This window comes from Hippoglossus stenolepis, chromosome 20 (assembly GCF_022539355.2).
Source record: "Hippoglossus stenolepis isolate QCI-W04-F060 chromosome 20, HSTE1.2, whole genome shotgun sequence".
NCBI lineage: Eukaryota > Metazoa > Chordata > Actinopteri > Pleuronectiformes > Pleuronectidae > Hippoglossus > Hippoglossus stenolepis.
In genome coordinates this window covers 11,245,212-11,258,135 of record NC_061502.1, presented here as the reverse complement: position 1 = coordinate 11,258,135, position 12,924 = coordinate 11,245,212, and the positions used below count along the sequence as shown (strand labels likewise).

Genomic DNA, 12,924 nt, shown 5'->3' with positions numbered 1-12,924 from the left:
TGTGTTTTATCTGTTCTGTGGTAGCAGAAAAGGGTTTAGCTCATGGTTTAGCTCAACATCTCAGGTTTTCTGTAGATTCAGACGTCGCTGGATTGTTCTTCGATTAGCAGCTCTGTGTGAGTAAAAAACAGGTGTCAAACCAGTTGTTAGAAGTTCTCTCTCGGTTTTTTATGACGGCCCAACAAACTCTGACTGGGGCCCGACACCTCCGTCAGGTGAGGGGAAGCTGAGGTGTGACACAGGAAAGAATCAGGACTTGATGGACTGGCCTTGTCTTGCGGCCATTTGGTTCGACATAGCAGCAGGTTTATCAAGGGAGTCACAGCCAGACAGACAGTTAACGTGAGCAGGAGAGGCCGCCTGAAGCCACTGAGGCCTCCAGCTCGACCCCACAAGAAAAACCACAAGAGGAGACACAGATGAAGGTGAGTAAAACACATTCAAATCTACTAAAACCTCAGCTTTATTTGAAATGTGCTTCTTTTCAACATTAGATTATATCAAGTCTGTTCTTAAAACACTTTTTTACGAAGGACAATTCTCACATTTGTCGGGATCATCATGACTTGGCACAGCACGATGTTTTGGAAAAATAACACAGATTGTGACCTTCGTCTGCCGGGAGTCAGTATTCAGCCTCTCCCTCCGGAGTTATATACACACACACTTCATCCTCATCATCATCCTCATCATCACACTGGCACTATCCATCACAGGGCTGCATGTGGTATGTGGCCGCCTACACTTTTTAATCCTTATTGTCAGGGTCAAACAGTGGCGTTCACATTTTCTCTTTAAAGGTTAAAAAGCTTTTAGTTTCTTGCCAAATATCAAACTCGAAACAAGATTGCTCAATTTCCTGTGAATTGATCCGAAGCCTCCGTCACGTGTTCCTGTGTGGCCCCTCTCCCCTGTCACAGTTAACCATTGTTGAGCCGGCTCGTTTTCCCGCTGTACCCTGCATCTGCGGCTATGAAAGGGTGCTTTGTGCATGAGGAGATTCCAGTTGTTGCCCCTTGTGAGGACATGCTTCCTTATATACCCATATTCATACAGCACTTATGGAATGTAAGGAAGTGTGTGGTTTCAAGGGGACATGAACGCCAGAGGCCGTTTTTTATTCACTGTTTGGGTTTTAAAAAAGTGAAAATTATTACAGATGGGTCTACATTGGGGTGCGTGTGTCCGTTTTATGAGTTTGGAGTGTGCGTGTGTGTGTGTGTGTGTGTGTGTGTGTGTGTGTGTGTGTGTGTGTGTGTGTGTGTGTGTGTGTGTGTGTGTGTGGCAAGGCAACAGGTGAAAGGGGCTGTTCCCTCCTCTCCCTCAGCTCGGGCACGTGCACAGTTAACATTGCAGGGCCCCGCTGATCGGGTCTCAGGGACTTCTTGAAAAAATTCCTAACCCTGCCCCAACTGCTGACAGTCAAAGGAGGATTGACAGACTGCAGCTGTCACCCATTATAGCAACCGCAGGGGAGGGAGGGAGGGACGGAGGGAGGGAGGGCAGGGATGTGGTGCTGTCACTGGGGGTGAAGGTTCACTCCTGTAGGGCTGCATTGTCACTGGCTGTCAGGATTCCCAGATATCTAAATCGAAGCTTTCTGCTTAGTAACTGTGCAGGTTCCATCAACACTGACTCTTAAATAATATAGTTTCTGTTTTCTGTGTTTCATCAGGTAAGAATGAAGAGGACATGATGGCCTTGCAGACGATGCCCACCTCCAACTCCTTATTTTTCTACCTCCTCTAACGTCCTCTAACTTCCTCTTCCTCCCTGCATGCCTCCTCCTCCTCCTCCTACTCCTCCTCCGCCTCCTCCACCGCTCTCTCTGGCTCTGCCTCCTGCAGCTGAAGCAACACGCCTTGCTGTGGCTGGTCAAACGGAACCAAGTCAGGTGTTTCTGTGAGGTTTGGTCCCCTTCAACCAGCTACTGCGTCGTGAATTCAGTCAGCACACACCGGCGTGGAATCCCAGAGAGACGGTGGCATTGTGGCGTAACGCTGCAAATACTGTGGAGGTGGAAGTCAACAAACGGAACATGGTTTAATGTCTTCTGCTGCGTGGTGTTGGTTTGTTTTCTACTGTGTGACAATGTGTGTGTGACAGAAACAAATAAAAGATTTCTTACAAAACACAGTGATGAATTTAAATGTCTGCAGATTGTGTAATTTCAAACTTTTTATTTTAGTGTCATCATTTTCATGTTTTTGATAAGTTATACAATGATACACAATGTTTCACCTTATTTATTTCCTATTGTTATTCTAGTAAGTACACCAGAATGAGAAGTTATCAATGACATGTAAAAGTTGGCACTAATAAAAGCTCAATAAATACGTTTAAAATACAAATACATTTGTATAGCCCATAATTACAATACACAGTTTGCCTCATAGGTTTGACAAGGTGCTACATCCTCTGTTCGTGACCCAGGAAACCAAGAAAAATCCTTTAATTTAACCTCATGAGGTCAAAAAAAGTCTGCGGTCGTGACAAACATCTGTCTAACTTTTTAGACACATTTTTTTGATATGCACAAATCACTACAGGTTATAAAAATCACTTTGAGGAATGCAATAGTCTTTGTCTAATTCAATCATAATATATATTTAAAAAGGTAAAAAAGCAGATAAATAATAAGATATATGTCATGGAATTACTCATTATGAGACAAAACATCTGTTTGCTGATAAATCCTGAAAATATTTTTTATAAATAACCTTCAGGAAGGTTTTAATGTTTGTGTTAACACTCAAACAGTTGTTGGTTCTACTGTTGGAATATAAGTGAGCTGCACTGTGTGATATAAAGATGCTCGTCCATATAACACAATTCAACAGCCTCCAAAATGGCCATAGAGTTGAATCAACCCCAACATAACCTTCACTGAAGTATTATTCATAGCAGCACGGCTGTATTAGACTGCATTAGTTCACGTGGGTGTACCTAATAATCTGCCAATTTAGAATTTAGAATGACCCATTAGTGCGAGTGGTTGAATCCTTTTTATTCTGTAAAAGTTTCAAGTTTCAAATTTCAAGTTTATCTATGTCATTGCAGCTACACATGTAAAACATGCAGTGCATTTCTTAGGACCTGTGCACACAAACAGTTAAAAGACAATGCAAGTACGCAGCTGTTTTAAAAAGATAAGTACAATTAAGTGCCTGAGTTAAAATAATAATAACAAAATATGATTAGTTAGCAGTTAGTTACAAATATGAATGAAAACATAAGGTATTGAAATAAAAATAAGTTGATGTGGTGAAGATAAATGTGTTGGAGAATGGTGTCATTCCAGACTGAGATGAAACATGCAACACAAACTTTATTTTGTTCACAAGCAACCGTCTCTAAAAGATGAATTTATTTATTTATTAATTTATTATAACAAACGATTGAACACTCTGTGAAACAGAAGGGCTGCAATGACACGTTTGTCAACGAGGGGGCGGTGTAAAACTTCCGTGGCCGTAGTTGCTGCAGCGGCGGAGGAAGCGAAGCAGCGTCGTAAACATGGCTGACAGCGCAGTGACAGGTGAGTGTGGGTCTGTGTCTCAGCTCCACTTCGCGTCTCTCCACAGACGCTGCGGTGGTTTCGAACAACGGTCGCGGGGACGTGATGTGTCGCAGCTTTATTTCTGGTTTCGTCGTCTTCCGCTTTGGCTTTTAGCGGAGTTTATTTACACATGCTAGCTGTGCTAACGCTAGCATCGCACACAAGCTACCCACGGTGGTGTTGCGTGAGACAGTGGAGTTTAACGGCAGGCATGCTAACATGTTAGCATCGTCTCCGGTAGTTTCATTTAGGAATAAAAGACTGAAGTAAAACGCTTGTTTGTGTGGTAACTGTGCTGCGGACGTGATGCTAGCGGGGCAGTTTAGTGACTGGCGTCTTTAGCCTGATGTTAGCTAACAGCCAAGAGCTAAGTAAAGTCCTGTCTATGTTATCTGCCATTGATAAAAGAAACAGAAGTGTGTGTGTGTGATGATTTCAAATGAAAATGGAATAATCAGTCCTTGTTTTAACAGATGAACCTGAGACGAAAGATGATATCGATCAAGCAAAGGTCAGTGTTTTTCGTTTTATTGAATTATATTGTCACAGCTTCAGGTCAAATTACACATCTGACCCTTATCTTCGTGTCTTCTTGGACCCTCCATCCCTCTTTGGACAGAATGATGGCAAGGAGCTGACCAAGGAGGAGAAGCTGCGGCTGAGGAAAGAGAAGAAGCAGCAGAGGAAAAACAAAGAGAGGAAAGATGACAAGGAAAGCGAGAAAGAGAAGAAGTCTGTCCCCGCAGCTGCTCCAGCATCTCAGCCTCCAACGCAACCCACGACACACAAAGGTGGATATGACGTGTAGCTCCCTTTAGCCACTCAATGCCTCTGCTGAGGAGGTTATGTTATCATCAGCGATTGTTAATTAGTCAGCAGGATTATGTCAAAAACTACTGGACGGATTTCCACGAACCTTGGTGGAAGGGAAGAATATATTAAATGTTGGTGCAGATCAACAGAGATGGGACGTTTTTCCACATTTTTGTGGACTTCTCAGAGAATAATTCATGGATGTTGATTTAAGTAAAACAGACATGTATGTGTAAGTGTGCTTCCAATTTGGTGCAGATCCAAATAAAAATCTGGATCTAGAGAATAAAAATGTGGTTTCACAACCGGGCTGTTAGGCCTTTGTGGAGGTATGTGCTCTACTGAGTGCCTAGTTAATATAATTTTCATTTGTTGATTATCAGAGTATTTTTGACATCAATATCCCATGTTGCCATTGATCATGTTGCCATTCATCTGAACATCGGTGACTCTGTCTGTGCTTGTTTCCCTCAGCTCCTCCAGTAGTGCCTGCTCCTGCACCGGTTCCCGTGCCTGCCTCAGAAGCTCCTGCCCCGGCAGACAAGCCCGCTAAGAGTAAAGCGGAGCTAAAAGCAGAGAGGCGAGCCCGACAAGAGTCTGACAGGGCGTCCAAACAGGGCAAGAAGGGAGAGGTGGGTCCGCAGGCTTCCACTTCCAAACCCAAAGCACCACCCAGCGAGCTGCAGCCAGGTACTGTAACAGCTATGAGGTCAGCACCAGTCGTGACACTGAGGAGAGAGTCACACTTGTTATGTATTTCCAGTGGTGAAGAGGCTCCCAGAACATGTCCAAGTGGACAACCCGGATGTTGTAAAGAAACTGGCCAAGAAGCTGGAGAAACAACAGGTCAGTCTTTGTGTTATTTAACAACCTCTGATTCAGGACAGCTTGCTATGACTTGAGCATGAACTACCAGCCGCACTTTTTTTAATGTAAATTCACTGTTAACTCTTTAAAACTAGAAAATACAAATAAGGAACATATACAAATTAACTACCTGTTGATGACTCTTTATCATAATGGAAATGACTAATGTTTAACAGGACTTGCATGGATCTTGGTTGTTTTAATCAGGCATCTACAGCAAATAATATGCTGCATATAGTGAATTCAGAGCCCTTCACATTTTGGTTTGATGAAAGAATGATTTTTTTTAAAGTTTGCATAAGTCTGCATCATAGATGTTTTCAGGTATGAGTTTGCCGCTCTCATAGGAAGAACACAGCCACGCTAACCATCAGTCCTAACTGCATGTGATTGTACCGAACATTTCTTTCAGACACCAGGGTACAATGCTGCTTCAAACCTCAAGGTCTGACTTTCTTAAACGTGTGCGATTTCATATACGTCTAATTTTGTCTTGTTTGCTAACCTGTAGCTGTTATCGTATTCCAACGTCACTCATTAAATGGAAACTCAATGATGCAAACTGGACAGAGGTGGGATGTCCATAGGATGTTTTTGTGCGAGATATTGGTTAGAACTTGTTTTTTGTTTGTTGTTTCACCTACAACACTGGTTGCTGTGCAGGTCTTTGATTGTCCATACTGCTCTTCTGTTTTTGATGCTCTTGAGTATTTACAACGAAATAATATGAAATGAAAGTCAATAGAATTTGATTGTAGCCTTTGGAATTCTGTCCAGGCTGTGCTGTGGCTGTGTGTTAATCTCACCATCTCAATTTTAACCCCTGAACGTCTGGACATTGATGGTTTTGGATTATAATCTGCTTGATTCCAGATCCCGCTGCGGTTAGACTACGGCTACAAAGTCAGTCTGTTTTCTCACCTTCACCAATACAGTCGCAAATCTCCCCTTACACAACAACTCAGGTAAGTTGACTGTATGCATAAGCATTGTTTAATATACATGTAATATATGAATTCACGAGTTAAGATATATCAAAACTCGTTATTTACTCTTTTTGTGTTTCTGCTGCAGCATTCCTTCCACAGTGATTCATCCTGCTATTGTACGACTGGGCCTCCAGTATTCACAGGGAATTGTGGCCGGATCCAACGCTCGCTCTGTAGCCCTGCTGCACGCCTTCAAACAGGTACTGTCCCTCAGAGCACGCTTAACAACTCCTCCCTTGATGACGGAAAGCATTTATCTGTTTTATTTGAATTTACTCTTTTGTTATCAAGTCTATTGAAAGTGCTAGATGTCAAAAGATATCGTAAGATACAGTTTTGTGACCAAAAGGCTTTTGTACTTCTTTCACAACTGAAATTAAAATAATAGTTATATCAATAATAATAATTGTGAGGTCTGACCCCTTTTTTTCTTTCATCCAATGTGGACTATATCAAGTTGCTATATGCATTTTCATTTTGGACATATTGAAAGTGAAGAAAATGAAATGCCTTTAACAACATCACCAACTTGCATATGCATTTTTTTAATCCTCAGGTTATAACGGACTATACCACACCTCTTAATGAAGAACTATCTAGAGACTTGGTCAACAAACTGAAACCTTATATCAGGTACAAACATTTTCAAGTTATTCCTGTTATAGATATCAGTTAGAACTAATGTGTCTGCCTTTTTTCAAGTAAAAAAATCTAACTCTTGTTTTATTTTTTTTGCAGTTTTTTAAATCAGTGTCGCCCTCTGTCAGCCAGCATGGGTAACGCAATCAAATACATCAAGAAGGAGATCTCCAATATTCCTAGTCAGTGCAAAGAAGAAGAGGTTATTGTCACATTTGTTCTTTGCCAGAGATCATAAATAAACATATTCCATATTCATGTTACAGATTTTTTCAGTGTCCCTCTCATCCTCTGTTCCACACTTTCTCTCTTCAGGCAAAGAGCAAACTGCTGACCAACATCGAGTGCTACATTGAAGAGAAGATCGTTCTTGCTGCTAAAGCTATTGCCAAGTATTCCATAGAGAAGATCAATGATGGAGACGTCATCCTAGTTTATGGATGGTAAGTTATTTTAAATAGTTAGAATAAAAAATAATGTTTTATCATTTTATAACTGTGCATGTGTCTAGTTTTAGTTTTTAAACAAGTGGTCCCTCTTTACTTACTGCTTAAATGTTTGTCCTGTTTCAACCTCTGCTCTCCCCCCCTCTGCTCAGCTCATCACTGGTCAACCACATCCTGTGCGAGGCCTTCAAGAAGAACATCAAGTTCCGTGTGATCGTGGTGGACAGCAGGCCGCGGCTGGAGGGCAGGGAGGCCCTGAGGCGCCTGGTCCAGGGAGGCATCCGCTGCACCTACGTCCTTATCTCGGCCGTCTCGTACATCCTTCCAGAGGTAATCACTCAGTCAGAGCAGAATGAGGGAGTCATTGATATGCTTCTATTAAAGCTCTATTTAAGCTTCTTTATTCTCTTCTAGGTATCAAAGGTGTTCCTCGGGGCTCACGCTCTGCTGGCCAACGGTTACGTCATGTCCCGTGTGGGAACGTCACAGATAGCTCTGGTGGCCAAAGCCTTTAACGTGCCTGTGCTGGTGTGTTGTGAGACCTACAAGTTTTGTGAGAGGGTGCAGACGGATTCCTTCGTGTCCAATGAGCTCGGTATGGAAAGCTTTCAGGAATTTATGAGATTTATTAAATTATTACATAAATAATAAATTCAGACATGAACTCTGGACAATGTCCGCATAATGGGGTTCGCACTTTCTCTGGAGTTTGCAGAGAGCAGCCCAAGTGTCTGTTTCTTAGCAGTGATTTTTCTTCCCTTCAGTTGAAATGCTGCTCAATGTAATTGCTCATGAAAATTCCATTAAGACATCGGATGTGACTGTCACCTCTTCATCATCATCATCATCATCATAATTATTATCATCATCATCTGTCCTTTCCAGATGACCCAGACGACCTCATCGTGACCCGTAAAGGGAAGACTCAGCTGGAGGACTGGCACCAAGTGGACTTTCTCGGCCTGCTCAACCTGGTGTATGACGTGACGCCGCCGGACTTCGTGGACCTGGTCATCACAGAGCTGGGAATGATCCCGTGCACCTCAGTCCCCGTAGTGCTGCGAGTCAAAAACGTGGACCAGTGATCGACCACGGGTCTCACGTCAGTCTGAGCCAAGAGGCTGTTACTGCTGCGTCTCGATCTTGGGGAAATTGTGTGCGTGAACGCTTGCACACAACACAACACAAAATATCTTGCAATAAATATATATCTGAAATGGCATAAGTTTTTAAACAGAGTCCATGTCTGTTTTTGTGGTGGAATAATCAAGATGAGATGAGAAGGCAATCTGTCTTTTTTAATCCATGCAGGACGATGTTTTAATAGACCCATGTTATGAACTGTTTCTTTACAACAGAACATTTAATTGCCAGTTTTTAGAGCAGAACAATTCAACTGTGGTTCACAACACGCTCCACTTGTCAACCACAGCGCACTGTTTTAAACTTGCCATAAATGGTTTCTTAATTACAGCTGGAGCTGCAGAATCTCAGAGGAATTTTACGGCTCCCATAAACTCTTCAGACGAGCTTTTAATGACTTGATCAATTGTATCGGATAAGAGCGAGAGAGGGTGAGCCACAAACCAGGTTTATGGCTAAGGAAACTTCCTCATGGGTCAACACATGATACTTGAAAGCAACATTTCTATAGGCTGTTTCTATACAGGATAATTTATGAATTGCATAATATTCAGACATTTAGTTTATCTTGACCTGACCTGGCCTTATATTTATATATATTAACTACATTTAATGTTCTTCATTAATGATTTGTTTGCCAGTTAGTTCACTGTAAATTTCCATATAAGTGTATAAAATGGTTTTAACATTAACTTAAGTATATTATATAAACACGCATGTTTAGGTGTAGCTCAAGGAAAGAAAGCACTGTCTTGTTTTGAAATCTTTATTAGAACCCTGAATATCATTGAAACTTCTCGTTCAACCACATTGTAACATCGAACACAGGATACAGCCACAAGGACACATTTAAGCTGATACCGGAGTGTAGCCCAACAACAGGTACACAACAGTTTGAGTCTTGTTTCACTTTAATACTGATGAAACTCGAAGCTCAACCAAGCTTGAGATTTTGTGATGAATCATGATGTGAAGCTGTTTTGTTTTTTTCTCTCTGAGAAGGAACATGTTCAACATGCAAAAATACAATCTTCAATTCCCCACTAATGTGCTTAAAGATATGTGGTTTCGTAAACCCATAAACCCATTTCGTAAAAGTCATTGTTTGGCACAGTTAACAGCGAGCAACAGTTCAGAATTTAATATAATACAATCTCTTCATTCGTATCTTGTCAGTTAACTAAATTCATAAGTGTTAAAAGTGGTAATTTTGTTAAAAAACTCCTTCCTTTAAAATTGCACAAGTAATTCAGTAGTAAAAAAACGTCTATAATGTCAGACTTTAAAATTCCCTTGAATAAAACATAGCTGCCCCAAAGAGGATTTAAAATAAAATGTCTAAATGAAACATGGGGTCAGTTCAGACTATGTGTCAGCATTTTCTGTTTCAGTTCAGTCGATGAGTGCAGGTAAAGATAAGAAGCAGCCGACCGCAGCTCGGCGTCTCAGAGCGGTTTGACCATACGTCTCTGAGTGACCCACAGCAGGAAAGAGATCACGACTGCAGATGCTCCAAGGGGCCCGAACACCTGGAGAGCCGGGAACTCCCCCTGTTGACAAATGTACAATACAAATAAAAGTCACAAGACCGAAATGCACCAGTGTTAAACTCAGTAATCAGGAGGGTTTTAAAAGATAAAGCTGCTTGAGAAACTGACCTCTCGCAGACACTTGTATCCATGGAAGTCGTCAGCACAGCTGCACTCAAAGAAGCCGGGCCCGTAGGGGGCGCAGAGGGAGTTCTCCGGGCAGTTCATGGCTGGGGATTGTCAGTCATTATGAGATGAACAGATGTCACGTATTACCAGAATGCTTCCGCAGTTGTTGATTTTTTTTTTTGGTGATACAATGGAGGATTATGAAAGGGGAACTTACACAGCCGTCCGGTCTGATTGCACATGTTTGTCTGGCCTTCACAGAGATGATTTCCATCTTTGAGCTCCACCTTCGACCACGACGTGTTGCCTGCTGGACAATCTACGTCTCCGGGCAAAATCCTACGGCGAAACACCGTTTGACAGATGTGTAGATTTACTCTCATGTGCAGCGGTCAGATGATTGTTTGGAACAATATACTTACAAGTAATTTAACTCAATAAATCCTTGAAACGCTGTGTCGCTGAGGTTCACAATGGGATTAAGTGAGAGGTCTCTGCAAAACAAAAGTTGAGAAAGTAAAATATGATACCATATATATTTTTTATAAAAAAAAGTTAGAAGACTGTGGGGTGAATTTGTTGTAGTTCTATTTATCTCTTTCTCTGAAGAGTGAGGAATCTAAATCTTTCTCAGTAGTGAAGACAAAAGTTTGTATTTGCAACTTGTCGCATGTAATACATTTTCCTTAGTGCAGAAATCTACAAGTTTTCATGGGCTAATTTAATCATATAACAAATACAGTGGTGATCAATACGATCAAACCTAAAATAACCTTGCAGAGTTGCTGAGGAAGCGTCAGCTGAGGAAGGGTGTTCCATTGTTTTGAGTGACCAGTATGTTGTATGTTGTGTAAATGGGAATGAAATTGTATTGAGTGTACATACATGATTACCGCTGTCGAAGCCTCATGCAGATCCTCTACGTGAGTGAGGGAACAGTTGGATAGATCCAACCTGAAACACACACAAAACAGTATCTTCAAACATGAGCAACGCTACTGAAGATATGACTTTAGTTGCGTAAGTACAAAAGTTGCAGAGGCCTATGTGTTATGACAGGAGTTAAACAAGGTCAAAGGCCACAGCACTGGCACAGTGGGGACGTCTGTTTATACACAAATGAAAGACAAAGCAGGAAAGCGCCGCTCCCACAAACCTTTGTCTAAAGGGAACGAAGGTCGTTATGACAATCAATCTCCCCACGTGCAAACTCTCAAATGATGATGGCAATATAATGACATAGCAAAACAAGCCTTGGCTGCCAAATGAGCTCACTCTATATTGTGTTTGTATAGATAGTGATAGTTATTCATTTACTAAAAACTTAGAGTGACACAGCCTCGTTATCATACTGACAAAGATACAACATTTAATGCTAAAAGTACATTTAAAAAGTATTCAAAAATGTTGAAATAAAGATAATTGTATAAATCATGAAATATTACAGACATTTTCTTGCTCACTTTCTCCTATTGTGTTTGTTTATACACATAATTGGTTTATTGACCTCCTGTCTTGTAATTTATTTATGTTTACGAATTTAATAATTTATGTTTATGAACTGAATTATTTATGCTCGTATTCTGTACAGTATTTGTAAATCGTGTTCTTATCCACAGGCCACTTGCAACTCGGCACAATCACAAGTGATGCCTATATTTCCTATAGCCTCTGAAGGCAACGTCCTACCCGGTGACGCGTTCAGGGTCGGTTGTGTTGTCAGGTCTCAGGCAGCAGCGGCCGTGTGTCCGTCCGGCGGACGCGGAGCAAAACTCCCCTACCGAAGTGCCGTTGAGCACAGAGCCGCTGCACAGACTGCATACCTGGGGGAGGGGGGGTTAAAACATGACAGAGCAAAACCAAAGACTGTAAACAACAACATGCGCAGTCATCCAGCAGCTATACGTCCACCGTGGGTCCCACATGTTGAGTATTTGAACCCGGTGTATTTGTTGGGACCACAGCTGACCCAGGCCCGGTCTTACCTGCGGCTCAGTCCGCTCGCCCCCCGCGTACAGACATGCGGTGAAGATCAGGGTGAGCAGCGCAGGTTTCAGCTGGATGCGCCCAGCTTTCATTTTCAGCGACTGGAGTCACGTGATCCCACTGTCTGTGGCGGTCACGTGACAGGAAGCCAGCTCCAGCGCCTCGTCCAACAACAAGTCCACTTCTTATTTTCTAGTGTTACACAAACTCGGACGATCAGTAGAATATGGAGGGAACACACGAGGGGGAACAATCTAGCGTTTTTTTTATTTGTGCAGAAAATGGGGTCATGTGTTGAAATACTCAGTATATAATAAATTCAATAAAAAAACAATAAACCCCCCCTTGATTTGATTTAATGTTAATGCAATCACTTCAAAATTCTAGTTCATGCATCTACACATATATGTTAATAATACACCGTAATTTGACAAGTGGGATTTATAGCACAACACATATTGTATATATTGTGTAATATAAGTTTCGATTTCGATTTAAGATTTAATTCAATCGTTATTCAAACAGTTTAGAATGACACCCACCCACACACACACGTATGTAATGTTAATAGTATAACTTAATTTGATGCATGGGATTTATTGCACAATATATATTGTTTAATAAAGGTTTTGTATTTTGTATATATTGTATCAAGTTCATATTTCAAGGTTAACCATCGTTGTAATTGTATGTTTACTTCAACTTAATTTAATTCAGTGCTACTTGTATATTTATTTTTTATTTGTTTATTTTAGTTTTAAATTTAAAATTTCCAAGCATTTTGTTCTAATGAATTCCCAGTGCGCTTTCACTGTCACTTTGGG

General features: G+C 41.4%; 2 protein-coding genes across 2 annotated transcripts; one reads left to right on the top strand and one right to left on the bottom strand.

Annotated features, from left to right (window-relative positions):
* The first annotated feature begins 3,405 nt into the window (after nt 1-3,405).
* eif2b4 (eukaryotic translation initiation factor 2B, subunit 4 delta) lies at nt 3,406-8,535 on the top strand. Its single transcript, XM_035144054.2, has 13 exons — nt 3,406-3,538; nt 4,033-4,070; nt 4,179-4,350; nt 4,847-5,062; nt 5,136-5,218; nt 6,113-6,204; nt 6,314-6,428; nt 6,785-6,861; nt 6,967-7,069; nt 7,183-7,310; nt 7,466-7,643; nt 7,728-7,908; nt 8,199-8,535. The coding sequence occupies exons 1-13, from the start codon at nt 3,517-3,519 to the stop codon at nt 8,396-8,398; spliced, it is 1,605 nt and encodes a 534-aa protein (XP_034999945.1). The 5' UTR covers nt 3,406-3,516; the 3' UTR covers nt 8,399-8,535.
* A 673-nt stretch (nt 8,536-9,208) lies between these two features.
* On the bottom strand, nt 9,209-12,259 carry atraid (all-trans retinoic acid-induced differentiation factor). The gene is made up of 7 exons (XM_035143359.2): nt 12,100-12,259; nt 11,804-11,937; nt 11,000-11,068; nt 10,537-10,608; nt 10,332-10,453; nt 10,115-10,215; nt 9,209-10,006 (listed from the first exon to the last, which is right to left on the bottom strand). Exons 1-7 carry the CDS (start codon nt 12,190-12,192, stop codon nt 9,902-9,904), a joined length of 696 nt encoding a protein of 231 aa, XP_034999250.1. The 5' UTR covers nt 12,193-12,259; the 3' UTR covers nt 9,209-9,901.
* Between the last annotated feature and the right edge of the window lie 665 nt (nt 12,260-12,924).

Excerpts from the sequence above, each read along its gene's own strand:
- eif2b4 (XM_035144054.2), top strand. The coding sequence starts at position 3,517 with ATGGCTGACAGCGCAGTGACAG. Across the intron at positions 4,351-4,846 it reads GCAACCCACGACACACAAAG|CTCCTCCAGTAGTGCCTGCT; the intron begins GTGGATATGACG and ends TGTTTCCCTCAG. Across the intron at positions 6,429-6,784 it reads TGCTGCACGCCTTCAAACAG|GTTATAACGGACTATACCAC; the intron begins GTACTGTCCCTC and ends TTTAATCCTCAG.
- atraid (XM_035143359.2), bottom strand. The coding sequence starts at position 12,192 with ATGAAAGCTGGGCGCATCCAGCTGAAACCTGCGCTGCTCACCCTGATC. Across the intron at positions 11,938-12,099 it reads GCGAGCGGACTGAGCCGCAG|GTATGCAGTCTGTGCAGCGG; the intron begins GTAAGACCGGGC and ends CCCCTCCCCCAG. Across the intron at positions 10,454-10,536 it reads TTTATTGAGTTAAATTACTT|GATTTTGCCCGGAGACGTAG; the intron begins GTAAGTATATTG and ends GTTTCGCCGTAG.